Below are 17400 nucleotides of genomic sequence, written 5' to 3' on the forward strand. Positions count from 1 at the left end.
GGGAAACAATGGGCTTCAGATTGGCAGGCCCAATCCATTAATAAATACCCACAGAAATTGCCTGCAGTTTTCGCAGGTCATGGCAGTCCGCTTACATGGCCAGCTATTCACGTGTCACAGACACCTTGTTGATTAAATCAGAATCCATGCAATAGATAACTTGCACAAATACTCTGAGAATCAATACTAATGAGGACAGGTAGTAACAACCGTATAGGTGATCGCTGAGTTGCAGACAGACACATAGAAAAGACAATCAAACTCCCACAACTATATTTTTGGCCATAGCTTTCATCAGAAAACAAGAGCTTACACGCATTCACACTGTCACTCACAAACACCTCATGCCACATGACCACCATCTACGGCTGCTGCATCTACACTCTCTGAGAATCAGATCCAAGCAAACCACTCCTCATCCCTCCCTGCCTCTCGTCGGCAGCTGCTAGGCAAGTGGCAACAGGTGGTGGTGGCACTGACTGCAAATTGAGTGGAGTGGTAGAAAGGGGAGAAGCAGTAAGAATCACCCAGCCAGTGACGATGCATGACATCTCAGTAAACAAACCATTTTATCTACTGACAAGGGGAAGGCCTCAGACACGGCCAACCGATTCGGCTCAAATTTGGCAGGTCGCTTCTGTACCACCTAAAACGAAGGAATGTAAGATATTTTGGGTCAACACCCCCGCGTTTTTGAGAAAATCACCCCTAAAGGTTACGACGAGCAATCAACTCAAAATTGGAGGGATTGATAGATTATTGCAAACAGAGCAATTTTCATCATCAGGTATGGGATCCAAAAACGCATACAATTCCAGAAATCGAGGAAAGAAACTTTTACAACTGTCGCTTCTGTATCCACATGGTAAACGCTTTTTACCGACAGCACCCATAGCGCAACGGCTAAGGTAACTGGCTGGGAATCAGAGAACCCAGGTTCCAATCTCGAAGAAAGCTAGCGGATGTTATTCTTCTGTATTTTTCCATATCTCAATTGATAGGGATAGGAGGGTTAATAAGGTAAGTAAATCAATAAGGAATGATAATAATAAGGCTGGCAAATAAATTTCTCAAACCTCTTGGGGTAGTAAACAACTAAAATGTTACTTGAGGTCACTTTACAATGGCTCTTTCAGTCACTGTTACGTGTCCTCACTTTTCATCGAACAACTAGATGGATGGTACTTGTCATATAAACATTTGAAACAAATATACTCACGGCACCAAGAACATCTAATGAATGCAATCTTTCGAAAGCTACAGTGTTCCTTCCAAAGAGTCGGCAGAAAACAAACTTGGTTTACATTTAAAAATATGTCTTTTTTGGGAATTAATTTTGATGCGTACCACACATACAATATCATTGCCTGAAAATCGGTGCTGAAAGTTGGTTATGAATTATGCTGTAAATAGTTATTGCATCCGTGAGGTTGTGCAATTCCCGTTGGGATTCCGGAAGCACACTGAAATTCTGAAGCCTGGAAATAAAGTTTTTAACCTGGCGATAGAAATAAACATCACACGACTGGCACACAGGTGTGCAGTTTAGTGGTATTACTTTTACTGTGCACGTCGGCTGACCCTCGCCATCTATAAACATTGTGTCATATGTTGTAGTATCACTTTGACCACTCCAGGAATGCAATACTAGACAAAACTTGTTATCAGAAACGTATTGTTTCAAAACATTCTCAAGAAATGTTCTGTAAATCGCATTCGTCAGTTTGGAGCAGGTAATGTAAACATTTTTCAAAGAGTCGGTTAAACGATTGACCTCTTCTATAACCCGAGGACCAAATGTAACATTCATTTCTTGTAAACACAGGAAAACCTTAGGCAACATTTTTTCAGAGGCTGTAATGGCATATTGCTCCGTGTACGAATGTGTTAGTATGTTTTCACTACCAACTGCGACAAGGGTTCGTTTTTCTCCCTTATGCGATAACATGCGTCGAATGTTCACCCGATACTCGAATCATGTTTGAACGGGGTTGATCACGTAATCACACTTAAAACCGGTCATAAATGACGCCGTTTGCGTGTTGAAAAGAACCGCCACTTTCTGTATATCTTTTATATTTTGTACCTCCTTATGAGAGACGTATTTAGTGACGTGCAGTTGACGAATTTTATACTCCGATTTGAAATTTCTTGCCCAAGATAATGATGCAGCAAACGTAAAATCCTTGTTGGCCGTATAATGCGGGGCTGCACCTTCAGCCCACTCCTAAAGTATTCTCGTTGTTACATGACAACGAGATTCGACAAATCGGTCGTATATCCACTTATTTATCGCCTGGTATTTGTCATATCTTGTCCCTCCTTTAACAATTTTACTTTCCCACAATTTCAAGTCCTCCTTCCTTTTCAGGGCTGTTGTTGCTCCATTGCTTTGCAGTGTTTGTAAGTTCCAATTTGGATGATTCCTGGCTAGCGCTACTGCCTTTACCTGTACTTCAAGGTGTATAGCGCCGTAGTCCAATCGTTTAGCAACCGGTTCATAACACTCATCGGGAACAGATGAAGCACATATTCCCAGTGACGTGGAGATTTCCAAAGTGTTATGACCATTTTGTGATTCATTAGTAGGGATATCTTCCACTGAATCACCTTCTGCTTCGCCTTCATGGTATAGTACTTCAGTATCAAGAAAAGTCATTTCGTTCGTCAGCTCCAAACATCTCTCGACGATAGCCGCTCTTATCAATCTGGAACGCCGAGAAACAGACCTGGCTGCTTCCGGTAGTGCATTGATAATGCATCTGTATTGCAACATGTTTACAAACCAAAACACAGTGACGGTAAATTCCCGCTTGCCATCGTCTGTGACAGGCTCCCAACTATATATAACAGCGCTAGTCGAAGGGTGTACATCATCCATTACTCAGATTATGCACCTGAAAGATATACAACAAATAATAACTAGTTACTACGGCATAAACAGACGAGCTAATTACTAAACACTACATACAGTACTCGTCATATGTTACTTACGGAATAACGCTGTATTTGTCCACAAAACGTATTTCATTCGGCACATTAACGACAGAAAAATCACTACATGTATCCGCGAGGTTCGCGACAGCCTAATGATGGAAAACAACTCTTTCCGATTGACTTATATAAGGCTCGTGCTGGACACCTTCTCTCTTCCAGATTCACAACTATGATATGACGAAGAGGCAACCGGGACAACATAACTCTCCCCGCGTGCATTCTGTCCAGTGCCTCGCTGTAAACAAGCGTCGCGCGGTTGGCTATCTGTGATCCTTTGTGAGGAATTCGAAGCACTCTTTCAGGTGACAAGGCTTAAAAGTTTAATACTTTACTAACTCACGGTGTTTGGGGAATTAGTTTGCCTACCTTATTATTATCATTCCTTATTGATTTACTTACCTTATTAACCCTCCTATCCCTATCAATTGAGATATGGCAAAATACAAACGAAAAGAATAACATCCGCTAGGGTTCTTCGAGATTCGAACCCACGTTCTCAGATTCCCAGCCAGTTACCTTGGCCGTAGCGCTATCGGCGAAATGTGTTTACCATGTGGATACAAAAGCGACAGTTGTAACAGTTTATTTCCTCGATTTCTGGAAAAGTTTGCATTTGCGGACCCCATACCTGATGAAGAAAAATGCTCCATTTACAATTATCTATCGATCCCTCCAATTTTGAGTCCATTGCTCGTCATAACCTTTAGGGGTGATTTTCTCAAAATTGCGGGGGTGTTGACCCAAAATGTCTTAGATCCTTCGTTTTAGGTTGTACATAAGCAACCTGCCAAATTTGAGCCGAATCGGTTGGTTGTGTCTGAGGCCTTCCCCTTGTGAGACAAAAACAAGATTTCTCCAGTTTTTTTCAAATTTCCCTGATATTTCCACGATTTCCCTGACACATTTGAAATTCCGATTTCCAGAACTTGAGGCAACCCTGATAATATAGCAGTAAGTGAACTCTCAGAACGTTTTTAGCTTTTGTCAATCACTATCTCTACATCCTCTTCAGATGGGTTTACTATGTTAAAAGGGACGAGATGTAGTATTGTACATATTGTTCACAATGATTAATATGTTTCTCCACTTAAAGTGCCACAAAATTGGAAGTAACTGTTGAAAAATAAAAACTATGTAGCTATGATAAGCAAATACCTTCAGGAAACAACAATCAATTTCATTTTACAACCAATAAAGATTTTTTTTAAAACAGACTACCATTCCCATTTGGTAATACAATCGCACAATACTCCACATTAACTGATTTAATTCTCAGTTTGTTGCTAGCCCAGGTGTGGGTTTGTGTAGTGGATAGTTCTCTCACAGAAAATGACAGTTAAAAAAAGAAACAAACATGTGATTCTGATGCTAACATGGAAGTCAAACAGGATGTAGCATACAGTCTATCAAAACATAATAAAACACTAGAGTGAAGGCAGTTACCAAAACTATTTCTGTTTTTTACATCAGAATGTTTGCTGGAGCAGGACACCATCTGTGCAAATGCAGTGCTTTAAGGACAGTGGAATGAAGACAAGCATTAATTTATTTTTGTACAGCATTAAGTAACTTATGCTTTCAATTCCAGTAAGCTGCAGTGACAATACTTAGAATTTTCTGTATAAAAAGGGCATTATTAAGCCCAATGAGTGAGAGGAAGCTTGCATTATTAATACGTCCATTCCTATATAACCTGAGGAACACAATCACGGTACACAATCACATTACAATGCTCTTACAAGCATAAAAAATCTATAGTGCACAATAGCAATGCCCTGTCAGTCTCCTGACCTCAAGATCTCACTTATCAGTGGGGATACCAACCCAGTTTTTCATACAAACTGAAGGGAGAACAAAGAGATGTGCATGTTCATGGTCCTGGAGTCATCAGAGGGTGTCAACAGTTTGCGCAATGGTGCACTGAAAAAATATGCAAATTGTGTATGATCAAGAGAACAGTAAAGATCAACTGAATGAGGTAGTCCAGTTGAAATGGTACTGGCTTCATATTCAGGAGGATAGAGTTTGATCTGTTTGGCCCTCCTGATTTAGCTTTTCTGTGGTTTTCCTAAATCATTTCTGGCAAATTCTGGGATGGTTCCTTCTCCAAGTCATGGCCGACTAACTGTCCTATCCTCATAAAAATACTTATTTGCCTTGTGTGTATGTAAACTGGAGCTATTTACCTTCATTGCATTATGATGACAAAACCACATCATTGTGACATGATCCACAGATCAATGAATGAATAAACACATACAAGGAACTGATCAATATTCGCATACTACTGCTCTGTAGGCATTGCAAATACAACCTAGTATTTCAGCATCAAAGAACGTGTCCATATTTCAAAGCCCCTCAGGGTCAAATAGGACAAAAGCTTCATATGTACATTTGCACATCATTATATAAAAACTAACACACAAACTTCATTTCAGTCCACTCTACACAAATTTGAGTGAGATACTATTTTCATTTAAGAAATTGTATATTAATAATTAAGGTAAACGAACCATTTATGCCCTATTTTCTTCACAGCCAGAGATCAGCTTAACAAATGAAAGGTTAATATACAAAAACATACAAAACAATATCATATTTTTTTGTACTCACCCTTAATGTAGATAAACCTTGTCACATTGTCAGAAGCTATTCTACTGCCTACATTTAAGGATGTGTTTACACCCTGTTCCTTAAGCATTTCTTCCATTTCACGCAAACTTAGGGTATGGCCACCCATTTCCTTTTCTGCCTGTTCTAAGGAAACTTGAACAGAACGTCTCTTTAATAAGCGACTCATCTGAAATGATGAGAAGTCTCCAGACTCCTACAACAGCAAGAGAGAGAAAAAGAATATGATGTGAACGAAAGTGTACTAACACGTCAAGAAGCTTTGATTAGTGAAATTACTGTTAGAACCATGCAATAAAGAAGGCCAAGTACCTTTGGCATTTCATGCAGTCTACCCCAAGAACTCTGCTTTCTCGTTTCTCTCAAATCAGTAAGAATTTCATGTCGAACATCTGCAGGCAATGCTTTGAACTGTGCACTATTTACATCAACAGAGTGCAAATCTCTTGGTACACGTTTTGATGGGCTTTCATCTTCTTCAGAGGTGACAGAATCTTCGGCTTCTGATCTAAAGTAGATACAAATTCAAAAAACAACATAATTATTTTACAGTTTTTCTGTATGGAAATATATTTAAAGAAATGTTGGTTAAACTTCAATACTCGAACATCAAAGTCATCAAAAAAGTTGGAACAGAAACTTGGGCTTTCAGTTCATGTACCACAGAACCTATTTGCCACTGTCTCACTGCATTTTGTTCTCTCCCCTATTCACACTAATTTCTATAGTTAGAACCTTCCACATCAGTTTTTTCTTCTTCTTCTCATTTGGGACATCCGAGGACCATGTTAATCCAGATCAGATAATTTTCTTCTGGTCTTTATGCTTGTCCAAGAATGAATCTTATACACTGTAATCTTTTTTGCTCTTCTATTCATGTTTTTATCCTGGAAACCTATGGTAATATAAAATTGTATATCAAAGTCGTCTTGTAAATATTTGTTTCCCCATTTCCTACAGATGCCTTTGTATCTCTTTTAGGCCATTTATTTTGGTTTCTTACAAGAAATTTCTTTAACTGATATGGCAACCTCCTGCGGAGATTCTAAGGATGTGTCCAAAGAACACAGTCTTTCTTTTCCTGATGGTGTCCAAGATGTTCTCTTTCTAGGTACACATTTCTTTCTGTTCCCTGCATCTTACTGTGGCAGTAAGTGTCTGAATGTCTGCGTGGTTGTGTGTGCATGTATGTTCTTTGACTAGAAGAAGAGCAAGAGGTCAAAAGTTTCTGTGAATACTGTTTTCTGTTGCATGTCTCTGTGTCTCTATAGGTGTGTGGCTGCCTTTCCCTTATTTTATTCTTCCCAATTGTTTATCTTATGTATTGGCCATCTACTGTTCGTTGAGGCTAATGAGAATCCTTCGTGCCTGCTCTAGCCTATATATAGGCTTCAGTTCAGATCACTGTCTCGTAAACTCTTAAATTTCCATTTGTCGAAAGATTATTGATATTGTAGAAATAGATACTGGGTTTGTGAACTAAATTAATCTTGTTTATTTGTTCTCTCACAGCTTCTTACTTTCTGTTGGATCAGTTCCTACCCAGTCTCTTAGGAATTTAAATTTTCCCTCTTAATGGCATCCGTCTACAAGTGGTCTTGATTCCAGAATGAATTTTTACTTTGCAGCAGTATGTGCACTTATTTTTAACTTCCTGGCAGATTAAAACTGTGTGTCAGTCTGGGACTCAAACCTGTCACCTTCTGCCTTTCGCTGACTACTGAGCTATTCAAGCATGACTCATGACATGCCCTCACAGATGTACTTCTGCCAGTACCTATTCTCCTGTCTTCCTCTTCCAAATTTCATAGAAGTTCAACACCTAGTGGAACTAGCACTCCTGGAAGAAAGGAAAACTTTCCCATGAAAGAAAAAGCTCTCATTTTCAAGTTCCGAATTGGAAAACAGTTCTAATGTACCAAGATAAAAAGAACATTATACATTAGGTATCAACCAAATAAAGCAGTGCAGTTATTAAGAATTGGGTTTATATTCAAGAGGACAGAGTTTGATGTGTCTAATCATCCTGATTTACGTTTTACTAAATCATTTCAGGCCAATGACAGGATGATTCCTTCAGCAAGGCCCAGCTGACCACCTATCTTCATAAAGCATACTTACATATTCTGTGTGTATGTATATTGAACCTATGTATTAATTTCCATTGTATTATGATAACAAACTGTGTATCATTGTGAAATCATTGCTGGCCCTGTTGTACAATGAAACTCAAAATTCAGCACTTTTAAGTTGAAAATCCCCCCCCCCCCCCCTCCCCTTCCCATGTTCTCCCCCCCCCCTCCCCCAAAGATCAAGTTCACAAACTCCAAATGAAACAATTGCTATCTGGACTTGCTCTTACACTGCACATTTCAAATGTCATTTGTTTTCAATGAAAAATAAAGTCAATACAAAGAAGAACTATTTACAGAATTGTAGGTTATAAACACAAACATAATCTTACATCACTCCCCCTCCCTCAGTAAGTAAGTCAATTACTTGTACTTTCAGGGAATAACACAACCAAATCAAATAACTTCGTTTGATGAGACCCTTGGAGATGCGGGTGACTCACTCACAGGTGAAGTGCTCGATGGGTTTTCTTGTGTATCACTGGAGTTCGAGTTCACAAGGGTGTAGGCTGATTTCAGTTTCGCCAAGTGAAACATTACTTGCCACACCCTTAATTTTTGAGTGAAATATTTTGTTCTTTTTTGCACTGGGACTTAATAGGGGCCTTCATAGGGAGCCACTAGTTCAGCTTTAACTTTCTCATTCATCACAAATATGTGAGTCATTTTATACACGTCTTCACTAAAAAAATGGTGTTTCCTTTACCTTGTGGGAACATTCTGAAGGGCGCAGTTTATCCGTATGTTGGTGTAACAGAGACGTGAATGCTAGTAAATCTACTTCTTGTTCATTTTCTGACCTTACAATGAAATTACCGGGCAATGTTAACAAGTTGTGCCACACAGTATCTCAAGCAGCCAGTCCTATGGGATTTGTAGAAATGATGTTATTCCATTTATTTTTACCGTGAGCTCTGATGGCTGCTTTCAATGTTCAACAGAATCTCTCTATTTTTCCCATTTGACTGTGGACAATATGCTATAGTTTGTGTTAATTTAGAATCACAAATCTGAGCTAACACACGGAAAAGCTCTGATTGGAACTACGCTCCTTGGTCAGTCACTATTTGGTTAACGCTCCAAATCTAGTGTTCCAGGAGTTATAAAACGCTCCCACCACCGTTTCCACTTGCATGTCACATAGTGGAATGACTGCACATCACTTAGCAGAGTGATTCCTGTTCCGTTATTGAACCAATCTATGTGCTTGAAACAATTTATGAATTCATTTGAGGGAGGCACTGGGTGATCAGATCAATGTGTACCACCTTATTTCATCCAGCTGTGCATGGACACTGACCAACATTAGATTTAGTATGTCTAGTCACTTTTTCTTTTGGCATTCTATAAATGACTTTGCACATTTTTGAATATCTTGCCAAGTCCAAGTAAATTCAAACATAACTTCACACAAGACTTAACACTTAGGCGCCGACGCCCGTAAAAATACGGGCGTGCGCAACCTGCCCGAAAGTCCAGCGCCCGTAATTTTACGGGCGCATGTTCTCGTTCTTCCCCTTCCTTCCTTTGTGTGTTCTTACGGCTCCCGCTTGTCTGGGAGGTGCTGCATGGACTGTAGTTCGAGTATTGGTCACTAGATAGTGCGGGCATGCTGTGGAAGGGTGTGCTTCCCTTTTTATTTGTCGGGTTTTGTAAGCAGCGATTTTGTCCCGCGCAGTCTCAGTAGCGTCGACATGGCGAAGCATGGCTTGATGGACGAAGAAATTGCTCACGAGTTATATCGTGATTTAGAAGAAATTGATGTTGATTTGTCAGAGGAAGATATTGTAGATGACTCTGATGATGATGTAGATTATGTTCAAGAAGAACTTTCTGGCAGTTCAGGTAAAGAATTCTGACAACAAAACATCTATAATTTCTGTTCATATTTTCACTGAAAAAACTCTCAGTACATAATTATGATTTTATTTGCAAATACTACTCTTCTAATAGACTCAGAAGAAGAGAGCAGGTGTCCAAGCACTTCAGCAGCAAGTAATCCCGTTGATATTGTGCCTGAAGAACGAGCAAGACTGACGGCCAGGGGGAAGCCGAGACGTATGCGCCACACCAATTCTGAGGAAGGTTGGACGACTACTGATCGTGCACCAGATATCAATCTATTCTCAGGACAATTTGGAATATGCAATGTTGTCAGTTTAGACCAGAACCGTGCACCTCTAGAATTTTTTTCATATTTCCTGACAGACAATATGATGAAACATATAAAGGAACAAACTAATCTGTATGCTCAAGAATGCATCAGGAAATTATGAAGCACAAATTCCGTTTCACCCACCTGCTCATTATCAAAGTGGAAAGGAGTTACACTTATGGAAATAAGGAAGTTTCTGGCAAAGTGTGGCGAAAAGACAGAAGCTACCAGTGTAGTGAATGTAAAGTAGCATTGTGCAAAATGCTGCGCTTCAAAATTTACCACACAAAGAGCAAAATTGCATCCTAAAATAGTTACAGGAGGTTACTGTAGATGAGACATACTGTATCCATCACAATTACAATTTTTGTGTAAAATAAAAAAAAAAAATTCTTCTAGAAAATACAGTGAACATACCTTTGACCAATTTTTCCTTTTTTCAAAAACAATGTTATAATAATAACGCTTGTCAGAAGTATGTATTAATTCAAGATAAAGGTATTATATATGGTTTTAAACAAGAAAGTTTAGGTTTTTCAATAAGAGTAATTTTATTGCCGTAACTGAAACCTTTCATGAGTTGTAGTAGTTTAAAATACGTTAAAATCAGCCAGTCTTTATGGTAGACACCCGCGCGCAATGGCTCAGGACCCGAAGTGTTAATACCAGGCCTTGGCAGCCATTTTGAAAGAAAGAGAGAGAGAGAGAGAGAGAGAGAGAGAGAGAGAGAGAAAGTTGCTTGCGTGTGTGTGTGTTTTGTATATTCTGACAAAGGCCTGTTTAGCCGAAAGCTTTGTTTGACAGTCTTTCTGTTGTGTCTACCTGCGACTCAGCATCTCCACTATATGGTGAGCAGCAACTATCCTACACATATTATTATTATTATTATTATTATTATTACCAGGGCGATTCATACTGTGGTAATGCTGAAAGACAATATCTAAACTTCTGAGCAACTTAAGGGCAAATATTGATACAATGTACCATAGTAATTTTCCATCACAGATTTCATGCAGTTTAAACTTTATGGAGGTATGAGGATTAGCCTGAAGTTTCTCGATTTCCTCATCACTCACATGATCATCTGCTGTCTTCTCATAATCAATTGATATTACTTCTTAAAGCCTGGAGAGATTGTCAGCCACACTATTTTCTTTTCCAGAAATGTGTCCGACACCTGTCGTAAATTGTAATGTGAATTGTATGTGATGCAATTACATAGGGGTTTCCTTACTGTTTCGTTGTTTAAAAGCATGTGTTGAATGAGCATGGTCAGTATACACTGCAAATGAACATCCTTCAAGGGGGTATTTAAGGTACTTTACTACCATTGGCGATATTTTCAAACCCCCGATATATCGATATCAAAACGGCAATAATGAGTTCCAGTATTTTTATTTTACATTATATTTTTTCCACAAGGTTTGGTAAATAATTGAAGTTATTCTTTTGAAATTGTAGTAGAATATAATTTTACTTTCACTGTGTGAAGGAGTCTTATTATTTTTTGGGATTTCATCAAGTTCAGTCTTTCTCTTTGACTACCTGAAGCAAGTATAGATGGCACAAAAGAAGAAGTCCAATTACACTGGAGGGATGGCAGTGTGAATTGGAATAACAAGATTTCCAATGTGAAGAAACAGCACACCAGTTGCGTTAACACATCAGCATTCTTCAAAAACAGTTGTTGAAAATGATGAACAAAAATCCACATGAGAAGATTGGTCTTTGCAATTGAGGGAGAAATGGGAGGGGAAATGCTGATGTGATCGGCACTCAGTGCTACCAGACAAAACTACAACATTTATCTTTGTCACCCAATTTGGACACTACAGCTGCTAAGTCACTGGCATTGGTAGAAATGGAAAAACAGGAATGTGTTCTGGACAAATGACGAAACCAAATGACGGACCCATCAGATAACTTTTTTACTTACACACAATTATCACTGTTAGTAAAGCGGTTATCGCCAAGTGTGAAAGTGCATCATTTCCATTTCAGTTATTGCTCTAAGGGAGGATAGGCAGCCTGCTAGCTTGTTGATGTACATATTATTTACTTACATATACAGCTCTAAAACCGATAATATATTTACAATATGCAGCTGATATTTTTATAGGCCGATACATCGATATTTTTTCATTGATATATCGATACATGTTTTTGATATATCAAGAGCCAATAATGATATTTTTTTTTATATACCGACACATCAGATTTTCGATATTTTTAAAAATATCAACAGTCCTACTACCATGTATATGCTAAGAAGTTCCCGTATCATATGTTGAATATTTCTTTTGGGATGGCAAGAACATTTCGCAAAAGAAACCAAGTAGTTTCCATATTCTTCCTTTTTTGTACCAGCACTGGGCTGGATGCAAAATCAGAAGCATCTACAAATAATACAAGTTCCCTATTTACATTTGAGGATGTTAAGAGAGCATTTGTGAGGTTCATTTTGCACTTCTTGAACTGCCTTATTGCATCTTCTGTTCACTGAACATTTCTTTTATCATTTTTCTTGGTGTTTTCATGTAACCATTTAAGATATCTTGATATTCTATGGAGTGCTACAAACGCCACCAGTAAAACTTCAGTATGCCAAAGAAATGACATAATTCTGACAAATTTCCTGGCTGTTTGAAATTAGGCATCACTTGTACTCAAAACTGGGTCTGGTCTGGTCTGGTACCTTCTGGAGTAGCCATGTGTCCTAAAAGGTTAACTTGTTGAGCTGCAAACAAAGATTTTCCAACACCAATCCTTAACCCAAAATACACACACCAAATATAGTTTTGCATCACCCCAGCTCCCAGAACTCCTGAAGATAGACGCTGACTGTGGATATTGTATCACAGACACAGTCCCTTTGACTGTTCAGAGATGTCACTAAACCTGCCCAAAGATGTAAACAACCATGCATGAGCAGCGCCTATTAGATGGAGGGGGTCCGACAGCCTATCAGTTCCAGTCATTCCACGAGGAGGGAGGCACAAGGCTCGTGTTGTCTGTATTTCAACCATGCCTAGATGGTCAACACCACAGTTCAATCGTGTCCAAATTGTTACTTTGTGCCAGGAAGGGCTCTAAACAAGGGAAGTGTTCAGGTGTCTTGGACTGAACCAAAGGATGTTGTTCGGACATGGAGGAGATACAGAGAGACAGGAACTATCGATGATATGCCTCGCTCAGGCCGCCCAAGTGCTACTACTCCAGTGAATAACTGCTATCTACAGTATTATGGCTTGGAGGAACCCTGACAGCAACGCCACCATGTTGAATAATGTTTTTCGTGCAGCCACAGGACGTCATGTTACGATTCAAACTGTGTGCAGTAGGCTGCATGATGTGCAACTTCACTTTCAATGTCCACAGCGAGGTCCATCTTTGCAACCAGGACACCGTGCAGCACAGTACAGATGGGCCCAACAACATGCCGAATGTACTGCTCAGGACTGGCATCATGTTCTCTTCACCAATGAGTGTCGCATATGCCTTCAACCAGACAATCGTCAGAGACGTGTTTGCAGGCAACCCGGTCAGGCTGAATGCCATAGACACACTGTCCAGCGAGTGCAGCAAGGTGGAGGTTCCCTGATGTTTTGGGGTGGCATTACGTGGGGCCGACGTATGCCGCTGGTGGCCATGGAAGGTACCGTAAAGGCTGTACGATACATGTATGCCAATAGTGCAACCATATCAGCAGCATATTGGCAATGCATTAGTCTTCATGGACGACAGTTCACGCCCACTTCATGCACATCTTGTGAATGACTTCCTTCAGGATAATGACATCGCTCGACTAGAGTGACCAGCATGTCCTCCAGACATGAACCCTATTGAAGATGTCTGGGATAGATTGAAAAGGGCTGTTTATGGACACGTGATCCACCAACCACTCTGAGGGATCCACACTGAATCGCAGTTAAGGAGTGGGACAATCTGGGCCAACAGTACCTTGATGAACTTGTGGATAGTATGCCACGACGAATAAAGACATGCATCAATGCAAGAGGATGTGCTACTGGGTATTAGAGGTACCGGTGTGTACAGCAATCTGAACCACCACCTCTGAAGGTCTCGCTGTACGGTGGTACAACATGCAATTTTTCAGGAGCAATAAAAAGGGCAGAAATGATGTCCATGTTGGTCTCTGTCCAATTTTCTGTACAGGTTCCGGAACTCTCAGAACCGAAATGCTGCAAAACATTTTTTGATGTGTGTAGTTCAATCACTGAAACAAGATAGTTAAATACTGTGTGTGTTCTACTGGAAAGCTAGAGGCTGCCAATATGTCATCTACAAATGCAAAACAGAAATCTAAATTTCTAAAAACTTCATTAATTAATTTCTGAAAGATACTGGGTGCATGCCAGAGGTCAAATAGCTTGAAATTGAATCCATGAATTCAAAAAGAGTATGATCACAGCACTCTTTACCTTATCTGTTTCACCTAGTGGGACTTGGTAATATGCTTATTAGGAACTGGAATTCTTGTTTAGTCAAATTTAGTTACATGAATCTAACCATTAGGCTTTCAAGTATACATTGGAGGGCCACTGCTGACTGCAATATAATGTTTAAAATCATGCTTAATTTCTCCTGGTGTACAGATGAGTTTTGTCAGTTCAGGAAATTTTTGAATAGTTTGGAGTACGTACAGTCAGTGTGGAGAAAATTAATGGAATCAGGCAAAACAACTGTACACTGGACTGCAGCCACATGTAACTGAGGATTACTGCTAACTAATAATTTTCTTTTTAGATCTATTAATAAGCCCACCTGATGAAGAAGGTTTGCATCAATTATAGCATTTGCTGTGTTGAGTTTTAAACTTAAATCAAAATGCAACAACTTTGATCTGTCAGAACTGGGTTGTTTTGAAAATCAGCCTTATGCAAACACAATTAGTTTATTTTTATATTTAGCCAAACGTGTTTCGACACCTATGTGTCATCTTCGGTGGGTCAAATTTTATTTCCTAAAATTAAATTGCAAACTGAACTGTATTATTAAACACCAGTTTTAGTGTGCTTGTTTCCGAAGTTTTTTTGACAGCATGTCACCTGCAAAATTTTTGGTCCTGTTTCGTGTCTCTGGTCGGTGTCTCAATCAACTGCTATTTAATGCATTGTTTTCACTCAGTTTTTCACAAATTTCCGCTCACTACTTTACTTTACCTCAAATTTTGTGAAAGTGTAAGAGTGGTGAAGTAGAGAGTGGAAATTTTTGAAAAACTTGGCAGTATGAGCCCACTTATTGCTTTGATGTTGCATCCCCTCTGGCCTAGATGAATGCACTGATTCTGTTGGGAAGTTTGTCACAAAACCACCTTGTACTCTCCTGAGTCAATTTGATCCACGACTGTTGTAACTGGTCCATGATGCCCTGGATACTGGACTAATATGAAGTTGACATTCAAGCTTGTCCCACAGGCCCATACAAGTTCTATTGTGGACAGACCTGGAGATCTTGTTGACCATGGGAGTATGCCAACATCATGCAGAAAATTCATAGAGACATGTGCCATGTGTGTAAGAGCATTACCTTGTTGAAAAGCATCACACTATCATACGAGAGGTGACATACAAGGGCACCGTATGTCCGTTATTTACCATTGTGCCACCATAGGACCCTCAATCACTAACAGCTGTTACCAAAATCATATCCAATGGTCTCTCACACCATGGTGGTTGAAGAAACACTGCTCTTTTTCTTTTTGGTCATCAGTCTTCTGACTGGTTTGATGTAGCCTGCCACGAATTCCTCCCCAGTGTTAACCTCTTCATCTCAGAATAGTACTTGCAACCTACGTCCTCAATTATTTGCTGGATGTATTCCAATCTCTGTCTTCCTCTACAGTTTTTGCCCTCTACAGCTCTCTCTAGTAGCATGGAAGTCATTCCCTCATGTCTTAACAGATGTCCTATCATCCTGTCTCTTCTCCTTATATCGGTGTATTCCACATATTCCTTTCCTCTCCGATTCTGCGCAGAAACTCCTCATTCCTTACCTTATCACTCCACCTAATTTTCAACATTCGTCTGTAGCAGCACATCTCAAATACTTCGATTCTCTTTTGTTCCGGTTTTCCCACAGTTCATGTTTCACTACCATAGAATGCTGTACTCCAGACGCACATTCTCACAAATTTCTTCCTCAAATTATGGCCGATATTTGATATTAGTAGACTTCTCTTGGCCAGGAATGCCCTTTTTGACATTGCTAGTCTGCTTTTGATGTCCTCCTTGCTCTGTCCATCATTGGTTATTTTACTGTATAGGTAGCAGAGTTCCTTAACTTCAACTACATCGTGACCATCAATCATGATGTTCAGTTTCTCCCTGTTCTCATTTCTATTACTTCTCATTACCTTCGTCTTTCTTCAATTTATTCTCAGTCCACACTCTGTACTCATAAGACTGTTCATTCTGTTCAGCACATCATGTAATTTTTCTTCACTTTCACTCAGGATAGCAATGTCGTCAGTGAATCATGTCATTGATATCCTTTCACCTTTAATTTTAATTCCACTCCTGAACCTTTCTTTTCTTTCCATCATTGCTTCCTCAATGTACAGATTGAACAGTAGGAGTGAACGGCTACATCCTTGTCTTACACCCATTTTAATATGAGCACTTCGTTCTAGGTCGTCCACTCTTATTATCCCTTCTTGGCTGTTGTATATACTGTATATGAGCTGTTTCTCCCTATAGCTTACCCCTTCTTTTCTCAGAATTTCGAACGACTTCCACCATTTTACATTGTCGAACGTTTTTTCCAGGTTGACAAATCCTATGAGCATGTCTTGATTTTTCTTTAGTCTTGCTTCCATTATTAACCGCAACGTCAGAATTGCCTTTCCATGCCTTTACCTTTCCTAAACCAAACTGATCATCATATAGCACATCCTCAATTTTCTTTTCCATTCTTCTGTATATTATTCTTGTAAGCAACTTGGATGCATGAGCTGTACGATAATTCTCGCTCAGCTCTTGCCGTCTTCGGAATTGAGTGGTTGATGCTTTTTCCGAAAAGTCAGATGGTATGTCGCTAGACTCATACATTCTACACACCAATGTGAATTGTCGATTTGTTGCCTCTTCCCCCAATGATTTTAGAAATTCTGAGGGAATGTTATCTATCCCTTCTGCCTTATTTCATCTTAAGTCCTCCAAAGCACTTTTAAATTCTGATTCTAATACTGGATCGCCTATCTCTTCTAAATCGACTCCTGTTTCTTCTTCTATCACATCATCAGACAAATCTCCCCACTCATAGAGACTTTCAAGGTATGTTTTCCACCCATCTGCTCTCTCCTCTGCATTTAATAGTGGAATTCCAGATGCGCTCTTAATGTTATCACCCTTGCTTTTATGTCGCTGAAGGTTGTTTTGACTTTCCTGTGTGCCGAGTCTGTCCTTCCAACAATCATTTCTTTTTCGATGTCTTCACATTTTTCCTGCAGCCATTTCGTCTTAG

General features: G+C 39.5%; 1 protein-coding gene across 1 annotated transcript in view; it reads right to left on the bottom strand.

The window, feature by feature from the left end:
• The window catches only part of LOC126457090 (DNA excision repair protein ERCC-5), a 69741-nt gene that overhangs the window by 36699 nt on the left and 15642 nt on the right, over nucleotides 1-17400 (bottom strand). Inside the window, exons 5-6 of the mRNA XM_050093114.1 lie at nucleotides 5941-6136; nucleotides 5611-5824 (exon numbers count right to left, since the gene is read on the bottom strand). Of these exons, the coding sequence (XP_049949071.1) occupies nucleotides 5611-5824; nucleotides 5941-6136 (410 nt within the window). The remainder of the gene's footprint in view (nucleotides 1-5610; nucleotides 5825-5940; nucleotides 6137-17400) is intronic.

The sequence above is a fragment of the Schistocerca serialis genome, chromosome 2 (assembly GCF_023864345.2).
Source record: "Schistocerca serialis cubense isolate TAMUIC-IGC-003099 chromosome 2, iqSchSeri2.2, whole genome shotgun sequence".
Classification (NCBI taxonomy): Eukaryota; Metazoa; Arthropoda; class Insecta; order Orthoptera; family Acrididae; genus Schistocerca; species Schistocerca serialis.